Source organism: Mugil cephalus, chromosome 8, assembly GCF_022458985.1.
Source record: "Mugil cephalus isolate CIBA_MC_2020 chromosome 8, CIBA_Mcephalus_1.1, whole genome shotgun sequence".
Lineage (NCBI taxonomy): Eukaryota > Metazoa > Chordata > Actinopteri > Mugiliformes > Mugilidae > Mugil > Mugil cephalus.
The window spans coordinates 25,366,804-25,386,494 of NC_061777.1; the positions used below are offsets into that span (position 1 = coordinate 25,366,804).

Consider the following 19,691-nt stretch of genomic DNA (forward strand, 5'->3'; position numbering starts at 1 on the left):
TCAGAAAAAATATAAATACCCAGAAATAGTGAAAATTTAACTAGTCTTACTAGAATTATCATTATAACATTAGCACGCTAACTTAGTAGTAACTGAGGCAAAGTTACGTGTCAATTAAATGTGACATAAATTACATGTACACATGGGTTTCTCAGTATGTATGACAGTAGCTGCTATATTTTACAAACCTTTAGTCTAGATAACTAGCTAGCATAAGGCTTGGTTAACTTCAACTAACTTCAAACTTTCTTTGTAAAGCGGTGTTGGGCATTTTTGAGATCAAAGTACACATTAATGATGGTATGAATTTATTATTTTTTATGTATAAAATCTTAATAAAAGAGAGACATTGACATCTTATCTTCCCATAAATTCCTCTGTTTTTGTTCGTTGGGTGTTTTCCCGATCCTGTGTTGGAGCCGTAGGCTGAGCACTGGGACATATTTTAACTTTTAATCCAGTTGTATTCTCTGTTATTGCCACTTGCCACGGTCCGTTCCCTAGTTGGCCAGACTCGCTCTAATATACGGCTCTGCGTTCCTTGGGTCTACAGCGCCCCCCGCTGGTTAAATTAAGGGGATGGCTATATGCTTGGAAACGGACTATTTATGTTTTAGCTTTTTGTAGCAAACTCGCATAATAGGGTCAAATGAGATCTCACTGAAAATTAACAACGGTTAAAATGATGTATATATAAAGAGGTTTACGCACAAGTATAAAACTGTTGTTTCATGCTGTCGCTTACACTAGTTTCCATATAGCTTCCACGTAGTGTACAACCTCAGGGTGCTGGATTTGTGTTAAACCTCCTAGTATTGTGAGGAGCTTGTCTTGATATTGGTGGCTACTGTCTCCTGATCTGATGACATGCAGGATGCATGTTTAGATCTGACCTGTAACATAGGTGTCAGTACATTGATAAGAAACACTTGAACAGATAAACTCTAATTTGGCTGTGAAATTAACTTGGAATCCTATCGGTGCCCTTTGTTTGGCACCTCACACATATGTAATATTGTCACATATATATGTGTGTGTATATATATATATATTTCAATTGTTGAATTGGGTTCTAATTGTATACTTTCAGGCCTTGTTTGAAAATTTACTGATGATCTGAGTTATTCTGATGCACAAATATAGAAAATTAAGAGAGGTAGATGTTGGATTTTAAATCTCTCTGTTCTCATCTTTCATCTATGACTGTCTTTTTCCAGTGACCCGTTTCTCACTGATAATTACAAATAAATGTTCTTTGATAATCAAGAGGCTGAAATACATTTAAATGTTCAAGTCCCTACAAATCTACAATGTGCATGCAAACTAGCAAAAAGACAACACAAAGAGTAGAGATAAAATCATTTATTTCCTGGAATGAATTTCAGGTTAGCAAAACGGTGTAAAAGATCTATTTTTAAAGCTGCGAGCTAATTACTAAAAACTATTATGATCCAGTCTGAAACCACTGACAACATTATTCCTGCTAATTCAACATAACCTGCTACAGGGCCGTGTAAAATCTGGGATTAAGCTTCATCACAAACAGAGATCACGTTAAATTAATGAAAATATTCTGATTTGATTTTGACAAGCTTGTTATTTCAACCTAAATCAGCCTGAGATTGAAGCCTTGTTGTCCCTGACGGCGGTGGCAGCAGCTGCTGGTCGCCAGGGCAACGCTCAGCTGAAGAGCCGGGCCACGTGTCCGGCCACAGCAGAGGCTGCTTGGGCCTCTTACGCTGCTCCACTGGGCAGAAACACCCGTTAAAGCTCCTCACGCTTCTTTTTAGTGTTGAAATTAAAAAGGCAGACTCGGATTGTTCTGGTTCCACGTCAGTTCAGCCAGTCCAGGTCATCATCCTCATCGTCCTCATCACCAAACAGAGGGGCTGGTGGCGGACGCCCCTTCAAGCTCTGGACAAATGAGGGAGGAAACATAAAAACCCATTAATATTACAGTGAGGGAACAGAGTCTTTAAATTAGTGCTGAAATGTCAGATTGACGACAAACACAGGAAGGGCTCAGGTTGGTGTGGCAGAAAGCTGAATCAAATCTGAGAGCTTCTCCTGAGCTCTACAGATCATTCCTCACCATTTCATCCTCCTCTTCCTCCTCGCTGGGTACTGCGGGGGGCTTGGCGGGAGTTGGGATCTGGAAAAATGGCTTCTCTCCATTTTTCTCACCAATTCCCCCAGTCGGACTGAGAGAATAGCACAAAATGAATGGGGTGGGACAGACAAACGACAGCAGAGAAGACAGAGAGAAGGGGAATGGGGATAAAGCCAGAAAACAGTTCAGACAGGATGTTAGTTTGGACGAACACATGCATTAATCAGTAGAGATAAAACACAAGAGAAGAAGAAACATCTCAAGACTGGTTCAATGTAACTTCTTAACGCTATCAACCAAACATTTATTGGGTTACAACCATTTTTTTGCGGTCCACAGATCCACTATAAACCCATTCAGTTCATTCTCAGTGTGTGGACTTAACTTTAAATGCATACGTTTCCCATTTGTGGCAATTCATCATATGTTCTGTGGAGTCAAAGCCTGGGCTTGTAAAGGACACTCCAGAGACTGGAGCGTTGTCTTGGCTGTTCTAAGATTTTAGTGATGTCAGACTCACCTTGCGTCTTCTCTCGAGCTGTTCTGGGGTGCTTCCGGTGGAGGAGGTGGGTTGACGGGAGGTCCAAAGGTGCTCTGAGAATCAGCTTTTATTTCTTCTACATGCTCCCCGTCTTCCACACTCTCTGGGTCTGCCTTGCTACTCATTACAGCATTTTCTTCTGACACAGGCTCAAGTCCGTCCTCAGGCGGTGCTCTCTCATCAGGCCCATCATCCAGACCTGCAGACCTGCTGGTGTCTTTTTCTTCTGTCGAGATTTCAGAGTGTTCAGAGTGTTGTTTGTGCTCCTGCTTCACTTCAGATTGTGTTGTTGCTGTATCTTGTGGACTGAGGTCAGTGGGTGGAAGTGGATGCGGAGCAGTGGGTTCTGAAGGCTCTGCCAGACGTGCCGTCTCAGTTACTGTCTCCGTCTCAGTTACTGTCTCCTTCTCCGTCTCCGTCTCCTCCTCTGCTGCTGCATCTTCCTGAACCATCTGAGTCTCACTGACTTGTTGGACCTCAGTCACATGTACATCTTCCACCTTTTCTTCCTCCTTTTCTTCTTCTTTGACTTCTCTTTGTCCATTCACATGTACAATCTGGGGAGGTGTTTCCTCCCTTTGTTTCACAGTCTCACTTTCTTCTTCATCGTCCTCCTCCTCCTCTGCCTCCTCCGCCTCCTCTTCCTTCTTAGATGGTTTCAGGGATGGTTTGTCAGTTCCACTGAGCAGCTGCAGAGTTACATTCTAGTAAAACAAAAAACAATAATTCAAAGAAGTCACCAAAACAACAGAATAGTTCCACCTGTACAGGATTATACACAGATGCTCCCTGGCACACTGTCATGCCTTTGGTTTGTCACACAATAAAACAAAGAAGCTCTGAATAGAATTGAATTCTTTCTTATTCCACAGAAATATTCTAAAATGGACCAAACTAAATGACTGATACCCCTGAAGAGAGGAGCTGATCAGTGGTTTGGGGTGTTATTTCCAGCAGACTACTGTCTTCAACCAACAAAATCTTGAACCATGTTTCTGTGTAAAAAGCACTTACTTTAATGGTAGAGACGATTACACTGAGCACAGCCTGGCCACTGTAAGATTCACTAAGGTCAAACTCCCCTCGCAGAGTATGAAACACTCCGTTCATCACACGCTTCACCTGCAAGTACAAACATCAAAATAAAAAATAATGACATGTTTCAATATTTATGTGATCGATTAAAGTGAGCTACAAGCAAAGGGATTGAGACAGATATAATCTATGATAGAAATAGTCATTGTAACTGTAATACCCTGTATTTAGCTAGTTCAACTCAGGACATGAATAAAAATCATACACTTTCACAGAGAAAATGTGTTTTTGTTGACAAAATTACAAACAATTTATATCATAAAGTAAACAATACAAAAGAATGTATTATATACCAAGGTGCACAGCCTTTTTGTTGCACTTACACTGTAAAAAAAAACAAAAAACTACGACTGAAGGTTCAGTCAAGCTGCACTGACATCTAGAGGTTAGAATGAGCTACTGCAGACCTTCCACAAAAATGATCCAAAGGTGTAAACAAGGATGGGAAAACTGAAGGAAATGACTGCGCTGCTCTGATTCAGTCACTTCACTGGCATGTGTGGGTGTGAGAGCTCTCACCTCTGCTGCAGTATCCCCTGAACCCTCCTGCTCCTCAGCGTTCTTCTCCAGTTCAGCCACTCGTCTTTCCAACTTCTCCCGTACAGCTTTTCCCTGCAGCTCCAGAGCTCTGTACTGAAAGAGAATAATACACGGGCATTTGAAAGAAGTTGATGGTGAATGTTTGATTAGGTTTATTAGATTAGATAAGTTCGGATTGATATCAAGAGTCCCAGGCTGACTGATGACTAGTTAACCCATCTCACTTTTTCCTGAAGGGCTTGAAGCTCTTCGCTTTGCCTTTGCTGTTGTTGCAGACTCTGTTCCTCAGAGTCTCTCGACTGCTTCAAAGCTGTAAACTGTTGGGGGAGAAGAAATTGAGGAAATTACACATCAAACAGCCACATCTACATCACACCATGTACAGTTATTCTTGTGTCAAACGATTGTGATTGCAATTTTCAAAACGAATGAATACACAAATTTTGACTGCAGCTAAAAAAAAACTCCTGGTTTCTTTCTGTGAACTGGTTAGACAAGTTAACTAGTTACTTGGCTAGTTTATGGCTATTAACTAGTTCATAGTTAACTATTTATCTTAGCTAGTTTTTCTACACAGCTACCCCACAAAAGCCACATCTTTTCATTCTGTTGAAGGTAACTAATACCAAAACAGGCTAATTTAGCCAAGTAACTAGTTAAGTTACTTTACTTTGCTAGATTAGCTGATTAGCTTGCAGGTTTAACTTTTTCTATATAACCAGCCAGTCCAACAAAACAGTAAGCTACTCTGAATATTATATGAATAGGTTCATTTTGGTCTCTTTTAGTTTGAGTTTTCAGTACACATCTTAACAGCTGACAAGTTTTTATAATGGCCACTTTTAAGACTACTCTTTAATGAGAAAATGACATTAGAAAACTCAGTTTCATGAAATATAAATACGTCAAAATAAATAAAAAGTGGCCAAAATAACATGACTTTTGGTCTCTAGATTGGGTCATATAATAAAAAAAATACCACTTCTTCCATAAGGTAACTCTGATATTGTTCCTACTGTGCCCATTTAATCCTGCTTCAGATCTCTTGTTTTTATGCTCAACCTTTGACAAAGATTTTCAGAAATTGTAAATACTAACAAAGCTGCATGGGCTGGTTTTTGCGTTTGGGTTTTACCAGGACTACTTTCGTTACCTTTTCCTGCAGCTGAGTTAGCTTGTTCTGCAGAGCATCTCTCTGTTCGGTCAGCTCGAGCAGCTCTCTGCTGTGCTGCTCTTTAGCCGAAGCCAACGCCTGCTGACTCTTCCCCTTCCACTCCTCCTCCAGCTCCAGCTGCAGCTGAGACAACTACAATGCATACAAGATGCAAAAGTAAAGTTAGTGGTAATCTGTAAAACCGTAGGTGTTGAGAGAAACACCGGCTCCCACAATTGTCCCTTTCTTTGTTGGGTGTGACCTGCTCAGATGCAGCGTTGTCACTGCTGGTTCTGGCTTTGCGGAGTTGAGTCCGGAGGTTGTCCAGCTCCTGCTGGCTGCTCTTGCGGAGCTCCTCCACCTCCTCGTCCCGACGCTGGCGCTCTGCCTGCCACTTCTTCTTCCTCTCTAAAAGTGCCTAAACAGGAAGGATAAACAGTTGTTTACCATATTATCTTTGTTTCTAGACAAAAGGATATGAAGTGTACTCACTCGTTCTAGGTTTTCTTTATCGGTCTTCAGGTCCTGCAGCTCCTCGTCCACCGTGTTGACTCTCAGCTCCATCTCTTTGCGTTTTTGCTTCTCTGAGCGGTACTGAGTCTGGGCCTTCTCTGCTTCCTCCTTCAGCTCTGGAAAACATAAATACTCAACTTTAACGCCACCTCTTGACTGATTCATTCTGATTCATCGTTGATTTAGATAATTAATGATCTACAAACACAAATAAAGTAATACATATACTTTACAGCCCACACCAGTTGAAATGTAGAGTTATTCACATCTGCATAAGAATCACACTCAAATGTACCCATTTTATACATAATAACATAACATTTCACATAACTGGATCAAATGTATTTGGACAATTTAGAAAATTCATAAATTAGGATCTGGTTCAGCTTGTTATCCAGCAACAACCAGTGCAACAACGTGAAGTAATATATTTTCCAAACCTGTAAAGACTTTAACACAAACCTTCCAGCTGTGTCTCCAGGGCAGTGATGCGTTGACAGTGGCTCTCACTGTCTTGAAGCGCTGAGCTCAGTTTGGTCTGCAGCTCCACGGCCTTCTGCTGGTGAGCTGAAGCTTCTAGCTGCAGCTGAGACACACGCGCCGTGGAGGAGGCCAGGTCCTCGGTCAATCGGACCTGACAGAGACGCAGCGGAAGGGGTGAGAGCATGAGATGCACCAGTGACTGTCTGCAGCAACGTAAAACTCAGGACCATGCAAAGACAGTGAAACGCATGGTAACAAGCCTGGATGGGTGGCTACTGATGCTAGTGGTGTGAGCAGCCTGTCCCTGTGGGAGAGAAGTGGCGAGTGATGGAAAAGCAGGCAGAAGAGAAAAAAAAAAAGAGAGGAAAATAGTTAGTTAAAATGCAAATGAAGAATCGTGACGAGGATGATACAGGGGCAGCAGTTAGATCGGGATCAAATAGTATTTACTTGTGATTCTTTGCACAAAGAAACTAACAGTCACAGGGATTTCAGTGTTGAGCTTTCACTTGAACATCTGAACTTCATTACAAAAATATTTTAGGCAGGAAATGCCTAAGCGCCAAGTTTAAATTCTGTGCATTTATTTATTTTTATTTTGCAGATACTAGTTGATCCCGATCTGATGGCAGTACACAGAGAAAGTGGGCTCACCTGGCCAGAGCCCAGGTCCAGAGGTAGAGCATGCTGAGAAGAAAGAGCAGTAAATACTAGATTTTCCTCAGACCAGCAAAGTAGCACAGGTAACCAGGTGGAGAGCAAAGTGCTGCGACTGCAAACGATTCAATCAACACCAACGCTATCACCACTGAGAAGTGTATGACGGTTACAGCAACTGAAAATCCTAATGTGCAATTCAGACTGTGTATAAAAGGGAACCTCTTAGTTACTAATGCAACAGAATTCCAGTGGGAAAAAGCATTATTGCTGTTCAGTTAGTTCACCCATCTGGATATATGAAACCATGCACCTCTGAAATGTCAGCTTCGTTTGGTAGCTGGAGGGTGGTGCATGACAAAATACATCCAGATGAATGGCAGGAAGGTTTAAAAGGTTTCCCAGGAGAACATTGCATTGTGTCAAGACAACCTATGTTAGTGGCTGAAAGGTTAATACACAGTGTAATTGGCACTCAATATCTGAGCTTTAATTTAACTTGATTTCCCTGAAGCTTTTTAGTTATTTTGTGGTTATGTAATTTGTACATACAGTCTTTAATCACAAAGTTGATTCGCAGTTTTCACAAGGTAGTGAAAAAGCATATTCAGTGATGTAAGTTTATGTTAACGAAATATTGCAGTACTGTGGACCCCAACATTTATTGTCTGTATCACCAGGGGCTTAAATTCATGACCTTTATATATTCAGTATAAACTACATAGAACAGATGTAGTTTCATAGTAAAGATCCACACCTACCTTCACCTTCATCTACCTGCTGACCCCACAAAAGTCAAAAAGAGACGAGTCAAATTAAGGAAATAAGTCTCAACGTGATAAACTGGGTCCAAATTGGGTCCAATTTAAACTAGACTCAATCCTCTGACAACAATTGCCCTTTGTCAGCATGAAGAGAGCACCATCGAGCTGGTACAATACAAACAATGGGTCTACGCACTGAGGTGTTCCTTTCTCCAGCAGTAAGGACAAACACTCACCTTGTCCTGCTCCGCCTGCAGGAGCCTGGCCTGGTTCTGTTCACTGGTTGATTTGAGGGAGTCGTTCCTCTGCTCCAGAAGAACATGACTCTGCTCCATGTACCTGGAAAACCACCGCACCAACACATTAATAGACCATTAAACGATACTATTGTGCGATAGTATAACAACCGTAAGGCTACTAACAATCTGTAATGTAGTGTCACATATTTTGGAACAAGCTGAAACTGAAACCAGCACAATGTTCAGATGAGAAGTCAAAGACAGAACATTTTCATACAAGCAGTGATTGTTACGCGGTGCTGTTTGATGCAGTGACAGAAATATCTCTGGGAATAAAAAGTAAATGAAGACTTCAATCATTATTAAGGAAATACAAACCTTACTTAACTCCATGCGGCTTCTTACACATCACATTAATAATTACACACATCCTATGTTTCCACATGTTTTTTTTATGACAGAATCAAACCGTGTACTCATATTTAATAACTGCATTAGTCAGTTCTTGTTTAGACTATTTTAAAAGAAAGATATTTTTAATTTAGAGCAATTCATTAGTCAGGCCTTGTTTTGTTATATTACTTTCATTCATTCTGGTATAACGACATGGTCCCATTTATTTTTTGTAGCCGACATCTCCTGACTCACCTCTGGTTCTGGTTGATGAGATCCCCGATCTTGCGGTTTTGTTCCTCAATGCGAGAGCTTTTCTCAAACACTTCCTTTTTCAAGCAATCATTTTCCTAAAAACAAGAACAGACGTGTTCACAACAGGGTTTGATTCCCAATTTGTGTGCTCTATAAAAAGAAGAAGTGAGGAAAAAGTGTAGACTCCACTGTACTCTGTAGGTACATACCTGGATAATTCTTTGGATGTTGTGCATGATCATGGACGTTTCCATGGACATACCAGACACGCCCGCAGACAGACTTCCCTGCCTTTGAAGGTCATCAACCTGTTATAGAGAAAGAGACAAGAATAATGTGTATCTGCTTTTTGTGGAAACTGCTTATTAAACACAATGTTGAACATAGACGTTTTACCTTGGAGGCCAGCTGATCTACTTTATCTGCTACTTTCCCAACAGCTAACCGAATCTCTGTGTTGTGCTGCCGGGCCTCAGTCATTAAAAAGGAAGTAACATCCCCGGAACCTGGAGAAAACAAATCCGCCACAGTAAGGGTGTGCGATTTGTAACCATTTCACCACTTAAATCATTTAACGTGACATTAATAACTACTAGGGCTGCTGCTGCTGCAGAATGAAAACATCCTGGTCTTACCCATGTACGGGACAGTTTGTGCAGGGTAGACCTGGCCAACAGGCTGCAGCTGAGACGGGGCTGCAGAGGTCTGTGTGTAGGGATAAGGCTAGAGAACAACATGAAGCATTGATATTACCACATGTTTCACATGTTTATCAGATTGTCTATTGTGTATTTACGATGGTAAGTCAGTAGAATATTCTGTGAAACCTCACCTGGAAGGCGTGGCTGTTGCCTGGCATCCCAGGCTGTGGGGCAACCGTGGTCATGACAGGAAGTAAGGCAGAGGTTGGAGCAGCATGAGGGTGAGACTGGACTGCAGGAAAAAAACACAAAGTAATTTAAAAGGCAATCCTGAGCCTCTGTTGGAGGAGGAATGAATTTATGAGAATGAGGAAGAAGCTTGCCGTGTACAGAAGGTGGAGCAGCGTTAGTGATCTGCACCGGAGACGGAGCTGCAAGCCGATCCTTCGCTCTGCTGCCACTGGTGTCCTGGAGATGAAAGCACAGTAAGGCCAAATCACTGATGACACCAGAAATCATCTGTACTGCAATTCCAAAACTATATGAGTCTACTGTAGTGGTCTGAGGTAGTCAGTGCTATCTTCTATGCTGTTGTGTGCTGGGGCACCAGGCTGAGGGCAGCACACAGCAACAGACTAAATGCACATTCCTGCCTGTACAAGTCCTCACTCTGAGTGTGCACAACTCACATTTATAACCATATTTATACTGATAATGTACAATAACCCATGTTCACTTTATTGTTCTTAACACTGGTTCACTTTGAGGAGGAGCTGCTGTAACGAAAAGTAATTTCCCCTTGGATCAATAAAGTGATTCTGATTCTGATTAAGTTTTCCACATGACCTGTATGCAGGTAAATGTCCTCATGTCTATATCTATATATATATCTCATTACAAGTCATTTATCACTTCAAAACTTTTAATCTGTGTCTCTTTATGTTCCTAATATCTGTGTTCATATCTGTATCCAGGTTATACCCAGTATTTGTAACTAAAGCTGTTAGAAATTGTTTGTTCTTTGCAAATGTATGTACGCACACATATCCACAGCAGAATAATGACATAATATCATTTGTTTGTGTCAATTCATCGCTAAAAAAAACACCTCTCAATCAAAAGCATCATGAAGAGAACATTACTGTGAAAATGTATCTGCTTTTCACATCTATTTAGAAACATTACAAATCTTTGACAAAGTAAATAAATAAATATTACAGTTAACTTCAATAAAAAGTTGACTAATGAGTCACTTCATTTTTTGAATTACTAAATTACTAATTGAAAGGGCCAAAGGTGGAGAGAGGTGGGGAAACACTAATGCTGCAGAACCTAAAGATCTCAAGGCCAACTCTAATGTATGAACAACAAATTCTGCGAGCTTTTTAGTTACAGGAATATTAGATTTCAGGGAAAAATGCCACACATCAATAAAGAATCGCACTCGGCTGGTCACTGTAGTTGCAACAAATGACACTGAAATAGAAAGAAGTGGTGCATCAGCAGTGGATTAATCCACATTTGATGAGTGTATCTGGCAGCAGGACAGCGTGTTCAGTGCTGACTACAGCTAAAATAAATAAATAATTAATAATAATAATAATTGTCACAAGATACTGACCTCAAGCTCTGAGTCACTAGATTCAGGCTGGCCGGCTGCTCCTGCCAGAAAGGGCAACATAGGCTGACCCATCTTCGCCATGCGAGAGATTAGCTTGGCTTTGGTGGAATCTGGATTCTGAAGTTTGGAAAAAAAAAATAATTCTATCAACACAGCTCAACACTTAAATGGACGGAACTGAAAATGTAAACTGCCTCATTCATATGAAGAGTAGAAAAACTGCCTGGAGGTTAAATGTCTCCACTAACCAGTGAAGAGAAGGTTTTCATACATGTTCATCCAGACTCATAACACACGCTCTAGGCAGTTCACTGGGTATGAATAGTCTAATGCATCTAGATGTAACAGTTCTGCACTAAATCCCACTTCATCACAAAATTGGTCATTCAGCTGCAATGTAATAAAAGTGGATTTGAAACTACGTAGAAGAGTGATAAGAGGGAAAGCAGGGTTTATGGAGTAATGTTCAAAGGCAAAGAGCCGAGTGATTCAACTTCTGTCCATGGTCACACAAAGTCCACCCAAAGGATTTGTTAAGGAGATCTTTAAAAGAGAATAATCAGTTCCCATCTGAGCAACTCCTGCTCAACTTTCAACTGTTATATACATGTATATACATGTATATATATATATATATATATATATATATATATATATATATATATATCATGGGCGGGCTAATTCAGGTAAGTTGACTAAAATGGACGTGACAAAATAATAGGAACGTGTGATGAAACAATTCAACAGTACTACTAACCTCAAACCATGACCTTCATAAAGATAAAAGTGCATTTTATTTTCACCTATGAACCATCTAGTGAGTGTATATATAATAACTTTAAGGTATATTATGTTCACAAATGTGGGTGCTTACCGCCAGCTGTTCACTCAGAGAGTTTGACTTTGTACGTAGAGGCGGCTCTGGCCTGGACAAAGAAAGAAAAGAAAAGACCAATTCAACTTAAATGAGAATAAAGTTAATGATAATGATATTAACCTTCTGCTCAACCTTAAATCTCACCCGGGTCTGCCTGGACCTGAGGCAGCTGCTTCTACTGAAGACTCCGGGGCCAGATGTTCCATGCTGAGGGCCGGGGAGGGGGCAGGGGAGGGAGCAGCAGAGTCTCTGGAGCTGGCACTGGCCCTGTCAGAGCCACTGTCCTTAGAAAACTTCACCTAAAGCACAACACAAGAACAATAAGCTTCTCTTCACACTTCACCCACATTTAAAAACAACCAGTTGTGTCAGGCGTTGCATTCAAAGGCAGAGACAGATGCTGGGGAACTTACCCGATTTAGCTCCGCTTCAAAGATGAGAGTGCTGTTAGGTGGGACTCGGTTTGGGACTCCTTTGGATCCGTATGCTAGGCTGGGCGGTATAACGATGAGACGACGGCCTGCCTTCTTGATTCCAATCATCCCTTCCTCCCAGCCCTGCTCACACAAGAGAAGAACATTATGAAGAATGATGAGGTAATAACATGATAGTAATATGATGGCGGCGAACATGAGGTTTAGGCCGGTCATTTAAAGCAGAACCCAAACACAACCTAAGCACCACTAAGTAAAACCAAATGGAGCTCAAATATGAAGGGGAATGTTCCTGCTTGGCATTTCTACATTATATCGTGTTTGTCTACTAGAGTCAAGGTTAGTGGAAATTTAGAAAAAAATAAATATTGCCAAGACTGGTTCAGCATTAGATCACCATCATCATCTCTTATATCATGTGGGCGCTACTGAGACGTCATGTTTGTCAGTGGAACTTTTAATGTAAAGTCATGAATAAACAAAGTGGTAGAATTAAGCTGATGAAAATAACCACAGTCATAATGTTGACTCAAGCTGCTATTCTTATTCACTGAACTTTTTCTATGTTTTTGTTTTTTTTACTCACTTTGATCACCTTCCCAGCTCCGAGTTTGAGTCGCAGCAACTTGTCTTTGTTCTGGTTGGAGTCAAACATCTGGAACCATATTGTACAATCAATTATTTGTGCGCCCTCATGTCCACAAAGCACAGAATAAGATAAAAGGCAGAGGTGCGTTCTAGTAAGGGCGGGTGGGTTGTGACCTGTCCGATGGTGTAGTTCTGCAGGAGCCAGCCTGTGTACACCACCTCCAGAGAGTCTCCATTTTCCACCGCTTGGCCCTCACCAAGACTCAGGTCCTGAACCACCACAACATCTAAAGAAGACGCACTGTTTGCTTTCGCCAAGCATACCTGGCGACAGAAGGGGAAAAAATCATAAATTGTGTAATCCAGTGTAGTAAAAGCTTGTGTTTGATATGGGTCAGACAGGCCTGCTTGTGGACCTTGTGCTGTGAGCACAGAGACTGTTTGATTAGTCACTACGATCACAGTCTCAGTTGTGGGTGCACTGGGTCGCTCACCTCTTTGCAGAAGTCAGATGCAGTTTTTTCTGATTCAAACATCAGGGACCAGTTCTGCCTCTGGTCATCATAAAAAGTGCAGTAATTGTTAGGCTGAACCTACAGACAGATGAAAAGGAAGAACAAGTGGCCATTAAAAAAAAGACAAAGTGTTTTTGTAAAAACAATAATAAAGGAGTGCTAACTGGAAAGAAAAACACTGACATATAAAATGTGTTTCAGGCGTGACACACATACACAGAGCACTGAGGCCTGAAACCCCCAAGATGAAATGAGAGCTTCAGCTGCATTCACATCACATCCGGGAACACATGGAAGTGAAATGACTGATGTGAAACCATCAAAAAATAATCACTTCCCACATTCACTGGTTTGTTCACGCTAAAGCTGCTGCCTTTAATTCACTGCCTAGTTTGCTCACCCACCTTTGCACCATTTCACTCACTGAACCAGGGGGGAGGGGCATCATTTAATCACCGTTGTTCATTCAACTACACATTGTCACACTGAACAGTTAGATGTTTTGTTGCTCAACTCTGCTAGAAATACCGCCAGTGACCACCAGATGGGGCAATTTATCAACAATATAAATATCAATTATTCACCAACTTTGGGTGTCTGGGTTCATCACACTTCGTTTTAGGTGCAGCGGATCCAGAATATAAAGAAGTGGGGTTCTCTAGGGCTGTCAGTCTATTAACAATATTTAAAGATGATTAATTTCATGATTGCCCATAGTTATGCAAACGTGATTAGTTTCAAATTAACCATGTATAGCACAGGTCTTCAACAGGGGGTTCAAAGAGTTACTGCAGTAGGAAGCTGCAGCAGTCTGGACAAACTGAAGCCATATTAAAATTTGGCAAAATTCACACAAGTGGTCTACAAATTGTTAACAGCTACCAAAACACTGTGGCTGAATGTGGTAGAAAAGAAATTTGATGGGGCATCTCAAACAGCTTATTTTTTCTCAGTTGAACGTTATTAATATTATTCTGGTAAATATCTGCAACTTTCAAACGTGTGTCAGAGCTTTCGGTGTCAAGCGCTGGACTAATTGTCTTGACTCCTTCATGACTCCACTCACCGTGAAATCAAAGCCCACGTGAATCTTGGCCGTGGTAACTTGTTTCTGTTGGCTCAAGTACAGAAGCAGCTTGTACTGCAGAAAAGAAGGCAGTGCGTTATTCATGACAAAAAAAGCGAAAGTCACACCAATAATCTCAAACGAGTGACTAATTAGCAGAGCTCCAACCTCTTTTGTTGTGTGGCTGCCCAGTACGGCTGCCCCCAGCTTCCCCTGCTTGGTGTATTGTCCGTTAATACTGTACGACATAAAAAAAAGGGCAGAAAAGCTTTTCACTGGGCTCTGATTAAGATGATTCAGGGCGTTGTGACTTTAATAACACAGCACATTATGTTTTTAAGCTAGCTGTAAAGAAACTTGAATGTTTTTAAATGCAGTTAGAAAATGGTATTAAACTCACTATCTGAAGGCTTGGACTGCTGAGGCAAATAACACTGCAGGAGCTCCAGGAGGAGATGCTTTCTGATTGGCTGGTGCTGTAAACAGACAAAATACAGAACATGACATTTAGCGATTCAAGTACCTGAACTTTGGACTGGTGCACTTGGTAGTTTGTACTGGAGTTCAACTCTGAAACACAGGACACAACTACAGTCAAGCTGGAATTGGAACGTACTTGATGACGCCCACACAAAGCATTCTGGGATACCTGGACACCCGAGGCCACGCACAAACACATCACTGCACAAACGCATCCTGGTATCTGGACTGATTTGGGATGGCACTTGGGCAGCGAGTGATGACGTTCCACAAGAGCCCAGATTGAGAAACACCCAGTCAGACCTCCTCACCTGAGCTGGAGCTTTTTTTAGGCTGTTTCGGGGCCGTGTACTGGAACGACTCGTTCCCCTGACTGGCTTCCTGGTCTAGTCCAAACAGGGACGCCAACTTGGCACTGCAAAAGAACAAACACTCCTGTAAATATGGTTACAATTTTTAATTCAATACATGATTTGGCTGAAAAATATCGCTGCCTCAGTCATACTGTGAGACGTGGGCTCTTACGCTGCACTAACCTCGCAGTCATCTCCACTCACGAGAACAACAGCTGCTCATACCAGTCTCCATTTGGGGTTTTGTATGAGTCACTGTAGCTGCTCTATGCACTTCAACTTCTTCCTCTCACCACTTTAATCTGAACTAAGTTTTAAAAGTCATGTACCCAATGACCTACATTATTTATACTTTATCTGCATAAACCTAATAAAGTAAGTTTTATCTGAGTTATCTCATCTTTGTTCCTTATGAATAGGTCGGATCTTTTGCGAATCATTTAGTCTCCAGTGATTACAAAATAACCAATTATTTGATCAAATAAAGCTGTAATTTTATCTTCTCCATATCTGATAAAGCCTGGAAAACTCAACATCAGACTTCAGTAATTAATTTACTGATACAGGAGGCTCCAAAATCCCACTCTCTTTAAATACCCGCGACTCGGCATTGATTATCGCGCGATGTTTGAATCCTTGTGATCTCGTCCAGCAGCAGCGGTAGACGCTCTGCTCTGTGGCAGGGTACACGGTGCGGCGACAAAGGCGGTGACGCGCCGCGGACGCTTTCAGTGGATCCAAGGCTTAAGGCACCACCCAAAAATGCTGCCAATAAAAAGCTTAACTTCCAGCTGATGAAACGTCTTCAAGAAAAGTCAAACAAGTTGCCTTTGTTTTAGCTTGTTTATATGGGATGGCTGAGAATCTTCACAGACATACAGCATCTCAAAATCTTCGGTGATGGCTACTGCATCCAGCTTTATGAGAAAAAAATGTATTCGCTTTGGAATGTGGGAAGAAAAATGATTGGAAACATCTATGGAAACAGCTACTAGCTTTTCCACAGATTTGGAACAACCTGACTCTGTCACTGTCAAATGAGCCACCTGCTGAGGAAAACAACAAGTAGTGACTGGGCCCTGAGTGAAGATTTTAAAAAATGTTTAATTAAATATAGAAATTAATTTGTAGAGTATTATATAAACAACAGCAGATGAGGCGCTGAAACAACTTAAAGCATCAGGAAGCACAGCGACGTCGTTCCAGCTGCTCCCTCAGTCACAGTCACCAGCCTAATCGTTTCCAAGAGGCTGCATCGAACTGGTGAGGTCAACAGTTACGCAATGACAGCTGTTTGTGTGTTTCTGTGCTTTCACAACAAGATAACTCTTGCAAAAACACAGTTGGGATGCAACCACTGATCACTGCCACAACATGATGCGTCTTCTTTTACAGTGATGACTTCAAACAATTTACCCACAGTCAGAGAATATTCACGCTCTTGTGTGAAGCAAAGGATGAAACCCTCTCACTGGATGGCATCATTTAACACCGACAAACTGATGGACTAACGTTTGCAGCTCTACACAGCAGCCTTGTACTGACCCCTGGAACTCCTTCCACTGGTAGTCACTGGTGTCTCCCAGGATGGACATGTTGAACGCCTTGAGGGCCTCATCTCCAACAGTGAGGAACAAAGAAGAGGAGGGGCAGCCTGTTTGCATGGGTAGAAAATCCTCCTAATGAACGTTCCAGCGTTTCTCTCCAGGGGAAACGCTGATCCCACACCACCGTGGCAGATTCAACACCATAGCAGAAGACGAAAAGTAGTCCGGCTTTAGCGCTGGGCGAGCAGAAGGAGCAGACAGCCTCCGGCAGGAGCCCTTACCTTCCTTTTACTCCTCTAACAAGGAGCATGTGAGAGGAATTAGCCACCATAACACTCCTCCCTCCAGGGCAGGCCCTACGCGGCCCGCTTATCCCACAGTGCTGCCATCACACAATGCCCGTGCAGCGCTGGAAAGCACAGTGCTCTCCTTGACGGCCTGAGAATGAGGCAAAGACGTAACTGAATGCCTCGAAACTGAGTGGCTAGGTGTAAAGATAGTGAGTGACTCAGTCTCATGACAAAAGGCCTCAGTTTGGAGCATGTCAGCATCACAACAACCTATGAGTGGCTTTCCATGACAACACGAAAAACTCTGAAAACACACACCGATCAGCCATAATATTATGACTACCAACTTAACATTGTGTAGGTCCTCTCTTGGCATGGGCTCCTCCAGACCTCTGAAGGTGTGCTGTGGTATCTGGCACCGGGGCGTTATCAGCTGATACTTTAAGAACTGAGAGTTGTGAGGTGGCTTATCCAGAACCTCCCAATGATGTGAGGTTGGATTGAGAGGCCATTTGAACACCTTGAATTCACTATGTTGATTTTTTTTTTGTTTGCTTTCTGGCAGGTGGCACTGTCATCTGAAAGAGGCCATCGGGAGGCTCAAAGTACAGCATCACACTGCATTCGTTCTGCCACGTATTCCCCAGGTAAGCGATGTACACGTACGCAGCCATGTGACTTAAAAGAAAATGTCACAAACCGGGCCATCTTCTATTTTCCATTGTTGCATAGTTCCGTTCTGATACTGGGGGCGGGGGTCCACATGGCAGCTGCGCAGCCCTATACTAAAACAAAGGTGATGCAGGGCTTGTTCTGGCCTTTCTACCACCACTGGCATTAACTCTGCAGTACGTTGTCCGGTGGATCGGACCACTTAGGCTGGTCTTCACACCTTGTGTGCATCATCGTGCCCGGAGCCCATCGCCGGTGCACATATCTTCCTTCCTTGGACCACGTTTGACCACCGCAGACTGGAAACACCCCGCAAGGACCGAAGATTCTTAGAGACTTATGGAGTTAGCCATTTAATTTCGGCCCTTGTCAAAGACACTCAGATCTTTCCACTCGACCATTTTTGCAGCTTCTTTCGTCAACTCTGAGAACAAAATGCCCACTTTTTCCCTAATGTATCCCAACACTGACAGAACATCAACATTTTTTTCAGTAAACCATAAATGAATAAAAGTAATGCCTGCGTAAATACAGACGCCTGCAGGAGGCTGATACGCTCCACTCATAAAAACAACAGAGTGAGTCAGGGGGGAGCATGTGATAATTCATCAGACCAGTAACGTTAGAGAAGCAGTGGGGCTGACTGGGAAATGTTCTGCTCGACCAGGCGTTCATTAGGTATATAACTCATAGATGGAACAGGCTTCGTAGACACTTACTGAATTTACTCTGTAATTTGGAGATATGCTCTCAGTTGTAACTCATTTTTCCTGATTCATAGCAGTGCTTTTAGCAGGAATGCACTCACATAAGAATGACAGGCACAACTAATGTAACGGAAAAAATGCTTAAAAACAATAGCGTCTGAGTCGACATATTTTAGAACAAGTGTTACGTACAAATAAGGTGGCAATAAACTTCCAGATTTAAATAATATTTGGTCCATTCGCGGTAAGAGTTAACCGGGATGATGCTGCTACGCGAGTTAGCCCGCACGCTAAACAGCATTAGCCTTGCAAATTATATTGGAAAACAAAATAAACACTCACCCTCCCGAGGGCGACAAGAAGTCCCCGTCTTCGTCGTCACCGGCGAACATTATTATTCTTTTAACGTTTGAAGCCTTCTCTTATAAAATAAAACAACCCCAGAAAAGACTTCTGTCTTTTACATGTCTACTTTGTGACTTCCTCTTCCTGTTAGTGTGGAATCAGCTGACTTTCCACCTGATCCTCTTTCAGTTCACCACTGGAGGGCGCCACCACTGGAGGGCGCCAAAGGCGAGGTGGTTAACATGAGAGGAGACGGCACAACAAGGTCATCATGAGATGAAAGTGTTGCTCACGCTGCCCTTTGGACAACCCTGACTTTTGACCTTACAGGACGCTTAATAGAATCGAGAATCAAGAATCCATTATTGTCATAACGAGATTTTGGGTGTTAGCTCCTGGCTTAAGTAGTGCAAATATAAAAACAATAGAATAAGCACTATAAAAAAAAGTAAAAATAATATTCAATAAAAACAAAATAAGAAAGAGAAGAAAAATATTTCTTTTGTTCTTTATTCATAATTTAGACTCACTCTAACCTTCTTTCTTCTCTACTTTTTCTTTATTCATTTGCTGATATGTTCTTTATTTGTCTTTTTATCTGTTATTGCAGTATTTTGCTTTCTAAATGTTTTTATATTATAACATATTATTGACTTTCTTCATCTGATGGTTTCTCTATATATCTTTACATACGGTTTAATGTATATGAATTACAGATAAAGTCTAAATTAAATAATTTAATTCTTATTTTTATTTTTATTTATTTTCAAAAAGTGCAGCTCAGGCCTAAAAAACATAAAAAATAACTAAAT

The 19,691-nt window shown here is 41.7% G+C and overlaps 1 protein-coding gene across 3 annotated transcripts; it reads right to left on the reverse strand.

The window, feature by feature from the left end:
• Positions 1-1,347: 1,347 nt before the first annotated feature.
• Positions 1,348-19,026, reverse strand: fkbp15b (FKBP prolyl isomerase family member 15b). Of its 3 annotated transcripts, XM_047592473.1 has the most exons (30): positions 18,877-19,026; positions 15,277-15,380; positions 14,886-14,961; positions 14,654-14,723; positions 14,486-14,560; positions 13,399-13,497; positions 13,079-13,228; positions 12,903-12,971; positions 12,296-12,439; positions 12,027-12,181; positions 11,880-11,931; positions 11,006-11,122; positions 9,768-9,852; positions 9,576-9,676; positions 9,379-9,466; positions 9,140-9,249; positions 8,953-9,051; positions 8,744-8,838; positions 8,093-8,195; positions 7,090-7,122; positions 6,415-6,586; positions 5,932-6,068; positions 5,702-5,857; positions 5,440-5,592; positions 4,511-4,603; positions 4,266-4,379; positions 3,666-3,773; positions 2,631-3,355; positions 2,093-2,201; positions 1,348-1,914 (listed from the first exon to the last, which is right to left on the reverse strand). In XM_047592473.1, the coding sequence occupies exons 1-30, from the start codon at positions 18,924-18,926 to the stop codon at positions 1,834-1,836; spliced, it is 3,723 nt and encodes a 1,240-aa protein (XP_047448429.1). In that variant the 5' UTR covers positions 18,927-19,026; the 3' UTR covers positions 1,348-1,833. The 3 variants fall into 3 exon arrangements, with proteins under 3 accessions (XP_047448429.1, XP_047448430.1, XP_047448431.1); XM_047592474.1 differs by lacking the exon at positions 7,090-7,122 and having other exon boundaries at positions 18,877-19,018; XM_047592475.1 differs by lacking the exon at positions 2,093-2,201 and having other exon boundaries at positions 18,877-19,018.
• Positions 19,027-19,691: the final 665 nt, after the last annotated feature.

What these genes read in the sequence shown, in the direction of transcription:
- fkbp15b (XM_047592473.1), bottom strand. Translation starts at nt 18,926, where the DNA reads ATGTTCGCCGGTGACGACGAAGACGGGGACTTCTTGTCGCCCTCGGGA. An exon ending in AGAACTACACCATCGGACAG is followed by an intron (nt 12,972 to 13,078) that starts GTCACAACCCAC and finishes ATATGGTTCCAG; the next exon opens with ATGTTTGACTCCAACCAGAA. An exon ending in GAGCTGGGAAGGTGATCAAA is followed by an intron (nt 12,440 to 12,902) that starts GTGAGTAAAAAA and finishes TTGTGTGAGCAG; the next exon opens with GGCTGGGAGGAAGGGATGAT.